At 33.5% G+C, this 15,557-nt stretch overlaps 2 protein-coding genes across 6 annotated transcripts; both read left to right on the top strand.

The window, feature by feature from the left end:
- The first annotated feature begins 1,475 nt into the window (after nucleotides 1-1,475).
- LOC107922940 (serine/threonine-protein kinase 38-like) lies at nucleotides 1,476-6,868 on the top strand. 4 transcript variants are annotated; one of them, XM_041081163.1, is made up of 14 exons: nucleotides 1,567-2,098; nucleotides 2,471-2,645; nucleotides 2,780-2,863; nucleotides 2,940-3,181; nucleotides 3,268-3,487; nucleotides 3,833-3,912; nucleotides 4,230-4,314; nucleotides 4,663-4,794; nucleotides 4,891-5,004; nucleotides 5,105-5,152; nucleotides 5,530-5,614; nucleotides 6,143-6,199; nucleotides 6,326-6,487; nucleotides 6,587-6,868. In XM_041081163.1, exons 1-13 carry the CDS (start codon nucleotides 1,872-1,874, stop codon nucleotides 6,448-6,450), a joined length of 1,674 nt encoding a protein of 557 aa, XP_040937097.1. In that variant the 5' UTR covers nucleotides 1,567-1,871; the 3' UTR covers nucleotides 6,451-6,487; nucleotides 6,587-6,868. The 4 variants fall into 4 exon arrangements, with proteins under 4 accessions (XP_016708630.1, XP_040937097.1, XP_016708632.1 ...); XM_016853143.2 differs by having other exon boundaries at nucleotides 6,596-6,868; XM_016853141.2 differs by having other exon boundaries at nucleotides 1,476-2,098; nucleotides 6,326-6,868.
- A 2,250-nt stretch (nucleotides 6,869-9,118) lies between these two features.
- On the top strand, nucleotides 9,119-15,550 carry LOC107924127 (casein kinase 1-like protein 9). 2 transcript variants are annotated; one of them, XM_016854430.2, is made up of 14 exons: nucleotides 9,119-10,051; nucleotides 10,157-10,197; nucleotides 10,994-11,063; nucleotides 11,571-11,719; nucleotides 11,807-11,902; nucleotides 12,109-12,179; nucleotides 12,920-12,981; nucleotides 13,091-13,154; nucleotides 13,293-13,377; nucleotides 13,832-13,958; nucleotides 14,045-14,118; nucleotides 14,197-14,260; nucleotides 14,512-14,645; nucleotides 15,040-15,550. In XM_016854430.2, the coding sequence occupies exons 1-14, from the start codon at nucleotides 9,976-9,978 to the stop codon at nucleotides 15,301-15,303; spliced, it is 1,377 nt and encodes a 458-aa protein (XP_016709919.1). In that variant the 5' UTR covers nucleotides 9,119-9,975; the 3' UTR covers nucleotides 15,304-15,550. The 2 variants fall into 2 exon arrangements, with proteins under 2 accessions (XP_016709919.1, XP_016709920.1); XM_016854431.2 differs by lacking the exon at nucleotides 10,994-11,063 and having other exon boundaries at nucleotides 9,940-10,051.
- The last annotated feature ends 7 nt before the right edge of the window (nucleotides 15,551-15,557 follow it).

Genomic DNA, 15,557 nt, shown 5'->3' on the forward strand with positions numbered 1-15,557 from the left:
GTCCATGTCAACTTCCTCCTTGCCAGCATCTAAAATGGGACCAGGTGTTGCTAACAACTATAACACGTTAAAATCATTACAAAAGGTAATCAACCTTACCTTATCACCTAAACAAAACCCTGTTATTTCCCTTCAATATCTTGCTTTGCTGTTTTCTTTCTTTTGACAGTTTTAGGTATATCCTAGAATGAATGGAATAAAATAAGAAGAGGAAAGAAGGTGGTGCAACGTCTATGGGGAAAAAAAGTGAGAAGATGGTTGGGTTGTGCAATGTTAGATGTCCTTATTGCAAGAAACACCCTAATCCAATCGATATCCCTCATGGCCCCTGGCCCTCGGTTGGCTGTCTCTGCCTTTCTTCCCACTCCATCCAAAAAATAAAAAAAAAATCAAATACCATATTATATAAAAAATGATAATATTAAATCACGTCAGTGAAATACTTAAAATTAACACAAAAATTGATTAAAAAAACCCTTCCTCTTACAAAATATATTTTTTAGGCATAATTATTAAAATTTGAACTTAATATTTACATATCTTTTTGTCAAATTGACGTTTATTTTTTAGTCAAATTTGATTACTAATCTTAAAAAAAGAGTCAAATTGATGACTTTTAAAATTAAAATATTAACTAAAATATTAAAATTTTAAACATACTAACTCGGATTGCAATTCATGTCAGCTTGAAGTGTTATATTTTATAATTTATAATTTTTATTGTTTAGATTTTTTTCATAAAATTTAAATTATTTGTTGATATGATATATAAGATAAATAGTGACATGTTTGCATAAAGTATACGTGGACTATCGTACGGGTTACCGCACCAATATCGCTAAAAAAATATTACTTTAGTCAACATTTCCATTAAAAAACTATTTGACTATTTTTGAAATGGCTAAATTTAGTCAAAAAAAGAGTAAATATCCAATGGACAAAAAATATATAAATATTGGAAGTTAAATTTATCATTATATTTTTTTATGCAATGCCTCTTTCTACCAATAATCTTTTCTAATCTTTAAATAAAAAAAAATACACATTTAAGTATATTTAAACTCTCTTAACTGTAGCAATAACAATTATGCTAATTGAATTAAAACTTAACAGTAAAAATATTAAAACATATATGTGAAATGAGAAATATATTTTAAAAAATATAGTGAAAAGAAAAAAAATTATATATATAAAACAGCTTTTAAAACAGACATTACAAATACAGAAAATTATATAACATTAATTTTATTAGCCTAATAATTTAAATAAAATTTTTTAAATAGTTAAATAATTAAATATTAATTTTTTAATTAATTAACCAAAACAAAACCTTATTTTAGTCTAATGAGTAATGGTGAAATTTCTAAAAAAAAAAAAAGCCTGAAATTTATTCGCGATATGAGTAATTGAAAAGAAATAGGCTGAAAAACGTATATAAAATGGAAGAGAGAGGTGTGCGATCAAAATACAAATACGAGAATAACGCGCGCGACAAGAAAAACTTTTCTTCCTTTTCTATCTTCTAACAAATTTCTTTTTCTCTTTCATTTTTCTCATTCCCATTTTATTTTCGAGAACAATAATAATCATATTAATAATTTAAAAAAAAAACGCTGCTCATATTAATAATTTAAAAAAAAAAACGCTGAGAAATAGCCGGGAGAGCTTTTTGCGGATCGTGTTGTCTCACGCAAACAACGCTGTAGCGCGAATTTCTTTGCTTACTTGGCTTTTAGTTTGTTTCTCTTTTTTTTTTAAAAAAAATTGAGAATCTTTTTTTTTTAAAATGTTATTGTTAATATTTATATGTTATTGAAATGAAGAATGCGAGGGAATTTGTTTAGGTGAGATTTGATATTTGATTAGAGAAAATGGATTCAGCAAGGAATTGGCTTTCGAAGCTACAACAGAAGGATAAGGTGAGGGCTTTGCGAAGGAATGAGGCGACGTCCAACGTTGAAGGCGGAGGGAATGACGAAGCCAATACGGACGAAGAAGCTCTCTCCAAAATCACCAAACAAAAGGCCGCCGCTGCCAAGCAGTATATTGAGAATCATTACAGAGAACAAATGAAGAATCTTCAAGAAAGAAGAGAGCGGTATGGCTTCCTTCCTCCCTTTATCTTCCTAATCTTATGCTTAACTATCTTTCATTTCTCAATAAAAATTAATTATATCGAGAAACGGAGATTTAATGAATTTGAACTAGTTTCACAAATTGAGGAATTCTCTCATGATTTTTAAAAGAAGTATGAAAAAGATAATATGAAGGTCAAGAGCCAAGACGTAGTAATTAATGCTTTGAATTATTTTTGAAGACTACTCTACCTTCTAATTGTTAGTTAAAGTCAAACCAATCACGGCTGAGCTGGTTCAGGGATTATAATAAATTGGAGTGGATTTTCAATGATACTCTTGACATTGGGCAGTCGTTTAAGGAAATTCATTTTTAATAATCCTGTTTTTGATAGACGAATAATCCTAGAACAGAAACTGGCGGAAGCTGACGTCTCTGAGGAAGATCAAACTAACTTACTGAAGTACTTGGAGAAAAAAGAAACTGAATACATGCGTCGTCAAAGGCATAAAATGGGTGTTGATGACTTTGAATTATTAACTATGATTGGCAAGGGTGCGTTTGGAGAGGTATACTTTTACATAATGTCACCTGTCATATATCTTGTTCTATACTTACCTTGTGCGAGGGAGTGCCTATACATAGACTACTCAGTTTCCTTTTTCTCCAAATTTTATTAGTTAAAACTGCGCTTATGGTGTAGGTTAGAGTTTGTAGGGAACAGACTACAGGCCAAGTATATGCTATGAAGAAGCTTAAGAAATCAGAAATGCTTCGAAGCGGCCAGGTATTCATTTATTGTGCCATGTGGTATTCTTGAAGTTTTGTAGACTATGTCATTTTGGATGTTTTCTTTAATTTAGGTTGAGCATGTGAAAGCTGAAAGGAACCTTCTTGCTGAAGTCGACAGCAATTGTATTGTCAAACTCTACTGTTCTTTCCAAGATGAGGACTACCTTTATCTTATAATGGAATACCTTCCTGGTGGAGATATGATGACATTACTTATGAGAAAGGATATCTTGACTGAAGATGAAGCTAGATTTTATGTTGCAGAGACAGTTTTGGCTATTGAATCTATCCACAAACACAATTATATTCATAGGTTAGTATAAAAACAAAACAAACTGTGAAGGTGTTTTTTTCTTTTGTTATGGCGTAGGCTAACCTTTGGAATGCTGAATGTTGCAGGGATATCAAGCCTGACAACTTGCTACTAGATAGACATGGACACTTGAGATTGTCGGATTTTGGACTATGTAAACCCTTAGATTGCAGTACCATCCAAGAAAATGATTTTATTGTAGGAGGCAACAGTAATGAGAGTGGGGAAAGTGATGAACGCCCAGCAGCACTGAAGCGAACACAGCAAGAGCAACTAGAGCACTGGCAAAAGAACCGGAGAACACTTGTGAGTTCTCAGCCATTATGTCTCAACTTCCCTTTATCCCACTACATTCTTATTCTATTAGTGGTTCACTAAATTAAATTCATATATTGGAGGCTCTGAGCTATGTTGCCCTTGTTCGGTGAATTGATGATGGTCTCACCTATGCATCTTTTCATTTGTGGAATCACTAAATGAAATGTATCGGACCCTGCATTGCTTTTCTGTTCATGACATATGTAAATAGAATTGTTTCTGTTTGCATGTGTTTTTGTGTGCATCTTAAAAAGTTATGGTCTGAGCCTTTGGAAGAATTCAGCAGTGACCATTAGATGATTCTTTTTTCTGGTCAAATACTTGGATTTGCAGGCTTATTCTACCGTTGGTACTCCGGACTATATTGCTCCAGAAGTCCTCTTGAAGAAAGGTTATGCAATGGAATGTGATTGGTTAGTATTATGCATTTTGAAAAGAAATTCCATCTTGTTTCACATACCAATATCCTTTTGGTATCTCTAACATGGCAATTGAAATTGTAACTTTTTAATTTAGAAACGAACTGGTTATGCCTGGTTGCAGGTTAGAGAACGTATCACTTTTAACTATTTTATATAGAATGCTGACTTCATTTTGAAAGATTAGCTTCAATATCTCAATGAGAATTGGTCAATTAAAGTGGCATTATCCTCTAATGATGTCTAGAATGCCTTAATTTCTTGCACAGACATTACAATAGATTGTTGTGACTGATTACTTTTTTGCATAGGTGGTCGCTTGGTGCTATCATGTTTGAAATGCTCATCGGATATCCACCTTTTTATTCAGATGATCCGATGTCAACTTGTAGGAAGGTAAGTTGAGAAATATTACCAATCAATGTTATGTACTTTTTCTTTTTCTCATTTGTTGCTTTAGTCTAGATCTAGCTCATGTTACTCTGTTAATAGGTCCTGATTTTGCTGAGGCTGGAATATGAAAAGAAACTGTCATAGTCCAGAAATATAATATATACACTTTCTTCCATAGATTTTTCTTGTTTTATGAATTTTTTTTAGGAAAGCGGATTCTGGTATAATTCTTTTTCAGTGGCATAACAGTCATCTATTGCAATAAAATGATTGAAGGGATGTAGGAAAAGGAGGATATAAAGAAGTAGTTCTATTTGTCTAATATTGTCACATTTTTTATTCCTGGCATAGATAGTAAACTGGAAAACTCATCTGAAGTTTCCTGAAGAGGCAAAATTATCTGCAGAGGCAACAGATCTAATTAGCAAACTCTTGTGTGATGTCAGCCACAGACTAGGATCAAAAGGGGCAGGTGAAATTAAGGTGTTGTTTGGCGTTTTCTATTCTAGATTCTTGGATATGTTCCTTACACTTGTTTCCAGATAAAGGAGGCTATCTTGCTTCTTTTTTCTTCTCTAGGAACATCCATGGTTTCAAGGTGTGGATTGGGATAGAATATATGAAATGGAGGCTGCATTTATTCCTGAGGTTAATAATGAGCTTGATACTCAAAATTTTGAAAAGTTTGACGAGGTACTGATTCTTATTTTTCGGATTTGGCTGTGCAAATTATGTTGCAATTTTATTGCATTCATGATGCTAGTGTTCTGTTTGCTTATTTTTCATTGTGCAGTCCGACGATCAGTGTCCTAGGCCATCAAAATCTGGTCCATGGAGAAAAGTAAGCTTTCTAGTGCCTTTTGTATTTATTAGTCATCTACCTATAGCATTTCAATCTACTGCTAGCAGATGACAAAGTTGCCATTGTTTTCTTTGGCTCTTTACTGTAGAATTCTGTAGTTGGATACTATTTTATGTTGTATTATTGTTATTATTATTCATTTTTTTGTCAGGATGGTTTTTGCCTGTGTGCACTGTTTGATTGCTAATCAGTCAAAGAAATCTTTTTATCGTAAATTATAATTTCAGGGAGTCCTCCATACAAGTGCATTTCATGATTTTGTGCTCCCTAATTCTAACATAAAATGGCAGCATGTTTCATTCTTTTATTCATGACTTCCATTACTGTTTTTTCTTCACCATCCCTCTGTGCCACAGATGCTTTCATCCAAGGACGTAAATTTTGTGGGATACACATACAAAAACTTTGAAATTGTCAATGATTTTCAAGTGCCTGGAATGGGTATTCTTCTTTCTCCACGTTATTATGGAATTATGTACATAGATAACCAGGGTATTTGTTCCAGAATCATGTGCAGGAATTCTTGTCTGACAAATATTTCAAGATGCTTAAGCTTCGTATTATTATTATGCCATCTGATGGTGCATCTCAACGTTATTGCTTGACTCTGCTGCGTCTGGAACATAATTGTTTTAGTAATTTGCACTTAAAATTTATCTTCAATCACAGAAATTAAGGGTTATTCATTAGATTCTTTTGGAGTGTGACTGCATAGCGAACCCATATTTATCATATTGCTATAATATCATTGAGGTCAAATGCTGAATGCCGAATTCCCAACATAACTGGAAAGTACAGCATGATCTGTCTAGTCTGTTTTTGATGAACAGAAAAATATCTAGTCCGCTTTTTACTTATTGCTGGCATTACATAATATCTCCTTGTTCTTGTGATACAAGATTTCTAATGTTTTTCAGTATTTTGACTTTGGAAATTACCTCTCTAAGTTGGCATTTTCTCTCTTTTTAGCCGAGTTGAAGAAGAAGAGCTCCAAATCAAGTCGGCCGTCAGTTAAGACACTTTTTGGTATTTTTTCTTTTTTCCTTACTATACTTAATATGTTGTTGGTATTTCTTTCTACATCTCCGGGCATATACCACACTGCCGACATACTTAACATATTCAATTTTTCTATCTGATTACTCCACACAGACAGTGAGGCTGACGCATCTGATGCTTCAGACTCAACACCTGCTGCACAGCCTGTTCAAGGGAGCTTTTTGAATCTCTTGCCTCCAGAACTGGAAGCCACTGAAAAGCAGTGTGGATCCCAGTAACTCATCTCGTCTGTTAGAACTGTTAGATCTTAGAAAGGCAAGTTGGCTTAGGCAACTGCATTCTGGTACCAAAATAGCAATTTTCCATGCTGTCTTTTGCGTTTGGATATATTGGTGGCTAAAGCTCTATCTGCAGGAACTTCAGGTTTAATTCACATCTTAAGGTCTAGATACCAAGGAAAGCTATTGCTGATCAAAGTTGCTTTTTCATTTTCATAAAGATCAAAACAAACAGGAGAATTGAAAAGGAAAAAGAAAAGAGCGAGTAATTGTTAATAATAGTAGGTGCAAAATATTTTTATTTTTTTTCTTTATTAGTGGTAAAAGCAGCAAAAATGTTGTACAGAAACAGTCTTAAAGTCATATCATTCCATCATGTATACATCCTTTACTTGCAATGTGTTAATTATTTACCCTCCAAGTTAGATACTGACTCTGCTTTCTGTTCTTTTCTATTATTTCTTTATGTGTAAAATGTTTTGCATGCCTTGGGAGATGGTTTGGATTGGGTTAGCTTAGACGTGCAGCCACCCTCTCGCACTTCTTCAAGAGATGTAATTGCTTGCTTCCATACTTATACCAACGCCAGGACCAGCTGTGAGTATATACACAACTTTGCCCCTTTACGAAGTTTTTTTTGGATGGAAGCTGCGGTGAAAATGGAGGGAATGATAGATAGTTAATTAGGTTAGGCGAGTGAGGTTTAAGCTAATAATGCTTCTTTTGGAGTGTTCTCTCGGTTGACAATCTTGAAGAAGCTCATAGAATATTTGCTTGAACTGATCTAGTGGCTTCTCCTTATGTGCTCTTTCTAGTGCTGAAAGTGTTGCATATTCTGCTAATGCCATGTCTAGTAGGCTATTAAGTCTTATTTAGGGATTTACAGTCTTCTTTGATGTTCTGTCTGCCTTCCGTCTCTCTCTCTCCCTTTATCAAATTCGCTCACTTTTTTTCTCCACCAAGCTATCCGTGAGTCATTTTGTTGACTCAAGAGGGTTCATAGACCTTGAATATCATGCAAGGCTTTCAATGTCCTACCCTATATGATGAAGACGTTGAGGTTTTTGAATAATTGGATCAAGTCTCTCATTGGTTGAGCAAGATCTCTCCCACGGTGGATCATTGTCGGACTCCACTATTATTCCACCATGTTTGATTCACTTGTGGGGGCATAATCTGCCGGCCGATGACTTTCTGTATGGGTAAACCAACAATACACTGGAAATTGTTGCAGCCTTGCAGGCCCTGCAAGATGATAATATTGTAGTTAAAATATTCTTTTTGTGGAAACCATTTATGTTTGTTATGGAAGAACATCAAAATTCTATTCACTATACTAAAAAAATCCCTTAAATTTACTTCTTTATACCAGAATTTTTTTTTAAACAAAAAATCCAACCATAAGTTCATAATTAACAATATTGTCTAAAGGTTGATTATAGTAAGTAAAATCTAATCAAATAATTCACTGTAAAATTCCAATAAACTTGAAAGCTTCAGCTGTTCTTTTTTATTCCAGGAATTAGCTAAATACTGGATATAAAAATATTGGAACAGCACATGTCATCTGCTTCTCAATTATTGATCCAGGCAGCTTAGGATTTGTCTCTTGGTCTGACTGTGAAACGTGTCGGATTAAATAGACGAAAGGGAGGCCCAGTCTCGGTGAATTATAGGTCTGAAGAAAGGTACAATACAAGACAATGAAGCATTTATAACTATAATTATAGTAGAAATTAATTTTTGGATTAGTGTTTCTGTTTGGTATAGTGATATATTGATGTTATTTGTGGAATTTAAAAATTTAATTAATAATATATTAAGTAATTAAAAAAAAAATAAAAACAACTCCTGAATCGATACACTAGCCTTAATGATTAAATGAATATAATATAAAATTATATCAAACACAATCAAAAACATATTTAATGTTTGAGAAATTAAGAGAAAAATATTGGGCTTACGCTTTCAATTGCCATAGTCGTACAAATATATATGATTACATATTAGAGTTTATCATTTGTTATTTATATCGTCCACAATAATTTTTTTGTATAAAATATATAGTTTCTAGTATCTAACCAAAATAATCTCATGTCAAATTTATAATTATAAATAGCTATAAATTTGTGACTTTCAAATTTTGATTAAGAAAACTTGAGAATTTAAATATCGACAACCCTATTAAATCTATACATAAATTTAATTTTATGATATGATATATGAATTTCTATTTTAGTTCAAATTTCAAAAAAAGTTATAACCTACATTACAAAATTTTAAGATTACTTTTTAAGTATACTAACCATTATTTTTTTAAGATTACCTTTTTAAGTATACCAACAATTATATTTAAAGGATAATTGGGTTTATTTAATTTAATTTTTTAAATACATATAATTAACTTAAAATCAAAATTAAACTTTCATACTTATAATTGTATAAAATTAATATTAGTATACTGCATTACCATTAAAATAAATTCATATACAATTTTAACCAAATATAAATAATTGAAACTAATCTTTTTAGTAAATAAATAAACAATTATTTTCAAACTTATATCACGTAGAAAATAATTTAATCTCAATTAAATATTATTATTAAGATTTAAATTCAAAATCAACCATATCGTCAACTAAAAAAAAACCAAATTCATGACTACTGAAAAATTATTTGATTCAGACAATCGTGTTCTCAAGTCTTTTTTAGTTTTTCCTTTTCAATTTTATTTTAAAGTAAAAAAAAAGTATATATATATAAATCTATTGTTTTCTTTCTTTTTCCCTTTTCCTATCTTTTTCTCCTAAATTCTCTCACCTTCACTTTCTTTCAATCATCTTACCTTTGTTAACAAACTGCTGCTGAAAACTATTTCTTTACTATTTTGATTTTGTTTTTATTCCAGAGAAAAAACAGAACAATTTTTCTTATTTAATTTGATTCATTGTTTTCGGCCAATTTTTTCCCAGCCGTTATCTTTTATTTGATTGCATATAGATGTTTGATTTTGCCTGTTGATTACTCTTCTTCTCTAGTCAATGTAGCTGGGTTTTTTTTTCCTTTTCTGAATTAGGGTTTCAGTTTTAAAAAATTGGGGATTTTGCTATCAAGCTGTGTAGTTGAGGAAACTGGAGGAGCCTTTCTGATAATTATAATGATAAAAGTTTGTTTTTTTCTTTGTTGTGCTTAGATTGAAATTTCCCTGCATCATTTCCGAATTTTATTTTTAGCGTCATCCGTCCTAGGATTTCATTTCTTTCTTTTAGTCAAAAGCTCAGACTTTTTTTTATTTTGACGATTTTATCCCTGCTGATTATTGAAGAAGATTAAGAATTTTTTTCTTCGTTTGATCTATTGGAGTCATCAATTTGGTAAATCCCCCAAGCTTTAAGGGAGTTGTTTTGGGGGCAATAAATATTGAATTTGAAAAAAATCGAGTGAAAACAGCTTAGATTAAGCTCTTTTGGGGGCATTTGGTATTGTTGAAGAGATAGAGAGTAGCTTTTGTTTTCTTGGCTTGAGATGGATCGTGTAATTGGTGGTAAGTTCAAGCTTGGAAGAAAGATTGGGAGTGGTTCTTTTGGAGAGCTTTATTTAGGTATAATAATCCAAAATCTCTTTAATGGCTTTCTCTTTCTTATTATCTTGTTTTTCTGTCTGCATTAGGACCTTTTTTTTTTCTGATTTATTGTTTTTGTTGAAGGGGTAAATGTGCAAGCTGGAGAGGAAGTTGCTGTCAAACTGGTATGTGATATGTTCTTTTGGATAGTCTATTTTGTTGGTCTTCTCGTGGGGTTTTTCTAGCTGTGTTTGCCAATTGGTAATGATGATTTTGGGTCTTTGAATAGTTATAATTTATAAATAAAGCAATCTTCAGTTTGTCATAGACTTGCTTTTGTGGTTGTTTTTACCATGTTTATTTGTAGTCTCTCTTATCTCTAAGAAGCAAAAAAAAAAAAAAAGAAAAAAAAAAAAGAAGAAGCAGAGTTTAGCTTAGTGGTTCTTGCAATCATCCTTAAGAGGTAGAATCCAGTAGGACTGGGGTTTGAATCCCAACATTTGCGATCCTTCTCTTATTCCCTAGCAACCTTTGTATCAGTAAAGTAAGAAGCCAAAAAGGAAAAGAAAAGTGAGTTTGCAAATGCTTTTCTCAATTTGTGTAAAGATAAGTCGCTTGTTTTCCACATCCAGTTATGTCTGCTCAATTTCCGTTATGTGACAGTGTTTCTACATGAATGAGAAAATGAGATCATGATTCTATGATCAAGGGTGTTTCAAGTTAATGTAATTTTGGAAGACAATTTGTCTACTTTGTACTGCCAAATTCCAGCCTGCACTTTCCTCTTTTTTGAGATCATGTGGTGTTGCTCTTTTCTTGTGAGATTGTGTCATTTCAGGTGTGAATTTGAAGGGTGCGAATAAGTTCCTAATCATGGTTGATGTCAATGATGGACGCAAACAATATTATTTTGATGAAAATTTGTATTTCTAACTTCAACTGCAATGACCTTGACCTTTTTTCCCCAATTTTTAATTCTAGGAATCTGTGAAGACCAAGCATCCACAGCTTCATTATGAGTCAAAATTGTATATGCTTCTTCAAGGAGGAAGTAAGTCTCAGACTTGCTCTCCCTCTCTGTATTTCTAGAAAAATGGTTTCACATGACATCATAATTTTACCATGATCTGTGTATTAGTGTTTTCGACTGCACTATCATTATACAAGGAATAACCTGAGAGAAAATATTCAATCGTCGATGTGATGGAAGCCATTAGTTTCCTTTTCATCTTAATTTATAAATCAATCTTCACACAATTTGCTATTGATCTTGGTAGCTGCTGGTTTAGAAAGACAGTATGATATGTTACCACCTATATGCACCTACACAATACCAATCTTCTTTTTCTTCCATAATTATGCATATCAACTTAGTCTTCAAACAATTTGTTCAATATGTTTTTACGAATGATTGATGCTTTATCTTCTGTTGCTTATTTATTTTTTTTATTATTTTTTTTGGGGGGGGGGAGGGTGGGAAGTGGGGGAGGTATAATTTTTTTGGGAAGCACATAATTTTTATCTTTAAATAACTTGGTGTGGATTCTCTTTCATACAGCTGGCATTCCTCACCTTAAGTGGTTTGGAGTTGAGGCGGATTACAATGTCATGGTAATTGACCTTCTTGGACCTAGTTTGGAAGATCTGTTCAACTACTGCAGTAGGAAACTCTCATTAAAAACTGTGTTGATGCTTGCTGATCAGTTGGTAAGTTTATGACAATTTTGTGACAAAATTATTTTTCAGGTTATTATTATTATTTAATTTCCCTCCTTTTCAACCATTTTCCCCCAGATTAGTAGAGTAGAATATATGCATTCGAGGGGTTTTCTTCACCGTGACATAAAGCCTGACAACTTCTTGATGGGCCTAGGACGCAAGGCAAATCAGGTTCTAGTTATTGTGTTTTTCTTGTAGGTTAACAAATATAACATGTACATATTCATTAGATGGCTAGCACAACCACCTTTTTTTTTTTGTTGAATTTTTGGTTATGATAAAAACAATATGATTCCTTTCTGGCTATACGACCCTGTTACACATCAAAAGTTTGAAATATTCTGGTATCATTTTTCCTTTTTAATTTGTTATTGCAGGTGTATGTCATTGACTACGGCCTTGCAAAGAAGTATAGGGATCTTCAAACTCATAAGCATATCCCATACAGGTGATTACTTTTTGTTGATTTCTTAATAAGAAATTCAAACTTGAGGGTCTGAAGAGTCTATAGTTTTCGTCATAATACATGACTATCGCTTATTGGGTTAAGAACTTATGAAACATAAGAAAGTTACTTCATGGGCTGCATATTTCTTTTATCAGGGTGTTTGTTTTACACTTTTACTGAAGGAGGGAACCCATGTTGGCTTAATATTTTGAACAGCTTGAGGAAAATTAAAGTGAAAGTTCATAAGCCTTCTATGTTCTAACCTTTGCAAATAAAGGGAACTCCAAACTTAGGGCAGTGCTCATATATCTTGCCATCTTTTCTTTGGATGCCATTTATTATGCATTTCACTATGCACTGCTGCCTATTGTAAGATCTGTCTGACTTGTCAGAATTGAATTTGATACAGATCTTTATCTCTTGTTTTGGGTGAAATTTGAACTCGGGCGGTTTCTTATACCCTTGACTCTGAACTTGTTTTATATAGATTCCATAGTACTAAATACTAATACCTAAAGATTATTGATGCTTATCCTTAATCATCCTGACTGAGTCTCTCTCTCTCTCTCTCTCTCTCTCTCTTTATATATATTTCTTTCTTTTTTTTTCGTTCTTGTCATCTGTTTTTGTATCTATATCTGTATGCTTAGCTACGTGGTAAAGATGTGCTGAGCATTCGGTGGAACCTAGTCCCCAATGCATTTGTTTGTGAAACCAACTCATGAAGTACTTTGCTGCAGAGAAAACAAGAACCTCACAGGTACAGCTCGTTATGCGAGTGTGAACACTCACCTTGGTATTGGTGAGTGACAAGTCATTTCCAACTAGTAGCAGTAAACCATGTATTATGGATGCAAGTTTACTTCTTCTTCTTCCTCTTATGAACTTATATTCTTCAATGTTACTGGCAGAGCAAAGCCGAAGAGATGATTTGGAATCCCTTGGCTATGTGCTTATGTATTTCCTAAGAGGAAGGTTAGTGTATCTAGTCTCGACATGCTCATCTTAATATATATATATTTGCATTTCCAGATAATGTTTTGTTCTGAATCTTCATTCTTAGATTTCTACACCTTGATTATTGATTCAATTGGCACTATTTCTTTGCTTTAGCCTTCCCTGGCAGGGGCTAAGAGCTGGCACGAAAAAGCAAAAATATGATAAGATTAGTGAAAAGAAGGTATCAACTCCTATAGAGGTATGGTCTCTTTTGCCTTCCTATGTCTAATTTGTTCCCTTTAAGAAAATTTTTTAAGTTACTAATCTCACTGATATCTGGATTGCTCATGCTTGCATAAGGCCTGCTCTTCATCCTTTTGTGGACTTGGCCTGATCTTTGTGTTCCTTCTTTCCCACTTGTGCAGAATGTCTGATAACTAGTATAAACTTTTTAAAGCATTTGAATTCTGGGATGGCAACCGGAAGTGTTTTTCAAAGGATAAGATTCCTATTTAGTTCTTTGATTTTTGTTATAGTGAAATTTAATTTGGCTTAACTAGCAAATGGCAATGTTGAATAAATTGATAAGGGGAATATATCCATTAAAGCTAAGTTATAGTTGGTATTTAATCCCGAAATTTAGTGTTAATCCATCTAATGGTTATTATATGTGTTTCCTTGTTTAGTAACAATGTCATATGTCCATATGTCAGGTGCTCTGCAAGTCATATCCGTCCGAATTTGTTTCATATTTTCAATACTGTCGATCTTTGCGGTTTGAAGATAAACCGGATTATTCATATTTGAAGAGGCTTTTCCGAGACCTGTTTATAAGAGAAGGTTAGTTATTATGCTTGTGGCTTCCTTAATAACGATTAGTTTATCATATATATTTTTTCTGGGTTCTGAATTTCACATTGTTGCAGGTTATTCGTTTGACTATGTCTTTGACTGGACTGTATTGAAGTACCCACAGATTGGTGGTAGTTCCAGAAGTAGGGTAAGTAGTTATAAACTTCTAGTCTCCCAGTTACTTCCAACTTCAGAATATTACAGCTTTTCCATCTGTTTCTCTCAGCATTCCAGTGGAAGGGCAGGTTTAGCTGCAGGACCAGCCATTGAAAGGCCAGAAAGAATCTCAGGTCTTCTTTCTTTTAAGAGAACTCAATTTCTCATTAGATGCTAGATATTATAATCAAACCTCTGATTCTTGGAACTTAATTACCCCAATACTCAACTTGGTCATTTGATTTTATAAAAAATTATAGTGTGTGGACGAGGACAAATGTTCTTTTAGAATAGTCTTTTGTTGTTTTTACTAACTATGATGTTATACTAATAACCTCTTTGCTTTCTATCTTTGAACCCCCTTGTGGGTTACATCAATATTCAGTGGGAAGAGAGGTTCGGGATAGATTCTCTGGTGCTGCTGAAGCATTTTCCAAAAGAAACATTTCGAGTACTAGCCCTCGTCATGATCATTCTAAAAACAAGGCTGTTGAGGATGCAACTTTGTCAAAGCATGCGGTGAGCCTTCATTTTTCTGTTAAATATTTTCTTTTATCGAACCTCAATTTTGTGTGGCAACCTTTCTCCAGAAAAGCATTCTCTCTAGCTGTGAAGCTTTAGACCCACTTTAATCATCCCCCCTGATTTCATATCCTCCCCTTTCTGTTTTATTTCATATAAGAGCCAAGGCTAAATTGCACCTTGCTGCTGGCTTTTATCTGCAACTCTGGGTTAGAGTTAGGTGATCCTATGCAGTCGTATCAAATTCATTCCGAACCAGACATATAACCAACCAACGATCTCCTCATTTACTGAGAATGATACTTTCTTTATATTTAGTTTTCTTTTATTTGTCATCAAATATATATTTGGCTCATCTCCGTTGTGATATTTGTTGGTTTGCAATTCCCAGCATCCTGATTCAGGTAAAAGACGCAGTTCTTCTCGATATGGTAGCACTTCAAGAAGAGCTGTAGTAACAAGCAGGCCCAGTTCATCCGGTGAACCCAATGACATTCCCCAAAACCGACTATCATCAACCGGTGGTCGCATGTCTACCACACAAAGAATCCAACATGCCTTGGAGGCCAAAACATCTAGTCGTGCCACCACTGTTAGAGGAAGCCGTGATGATCACCCTCTTCGAAGTTTTGAACTCCTGTCCATCAGGAAATGATGGGTGTAGTATATCAATAGCAAGCCTGATGCCTTTAAGAACGTACTATCTCACTGTGTATAAGGGATTATATCAGCCTAGATTCAATGCTGTTAAATTACTACAGCTCATGCCCCTTCTCTCACCATGTTGCCAATAGTTTTTCCAACATTTTTTTTCCTCCCAAGGAGTTTATGGCCATTCTATCAGAATTTTATGTCATGCGAGTTGAATTTCTGCAATCAAAGACTAAAGCGTTTTAGACTTATTAAATG

The sequence above is a fragment of the Gossypium hirsutum genome, chromosome A11 (genome assembly GCF_007990345.1).
Source record: "Gossypium hirsutum isolate 1008001.06 chromosome A11, Gossypium_hirsutum_v2.1, whole genome shotgun sequence".
Lineage (NCBI taxonomy): Eukaryota > Viridiplantae > Streptophyta > Magnoliopsida > Malvales > Malvaceae > Gossypium > Gossypium hirsutum.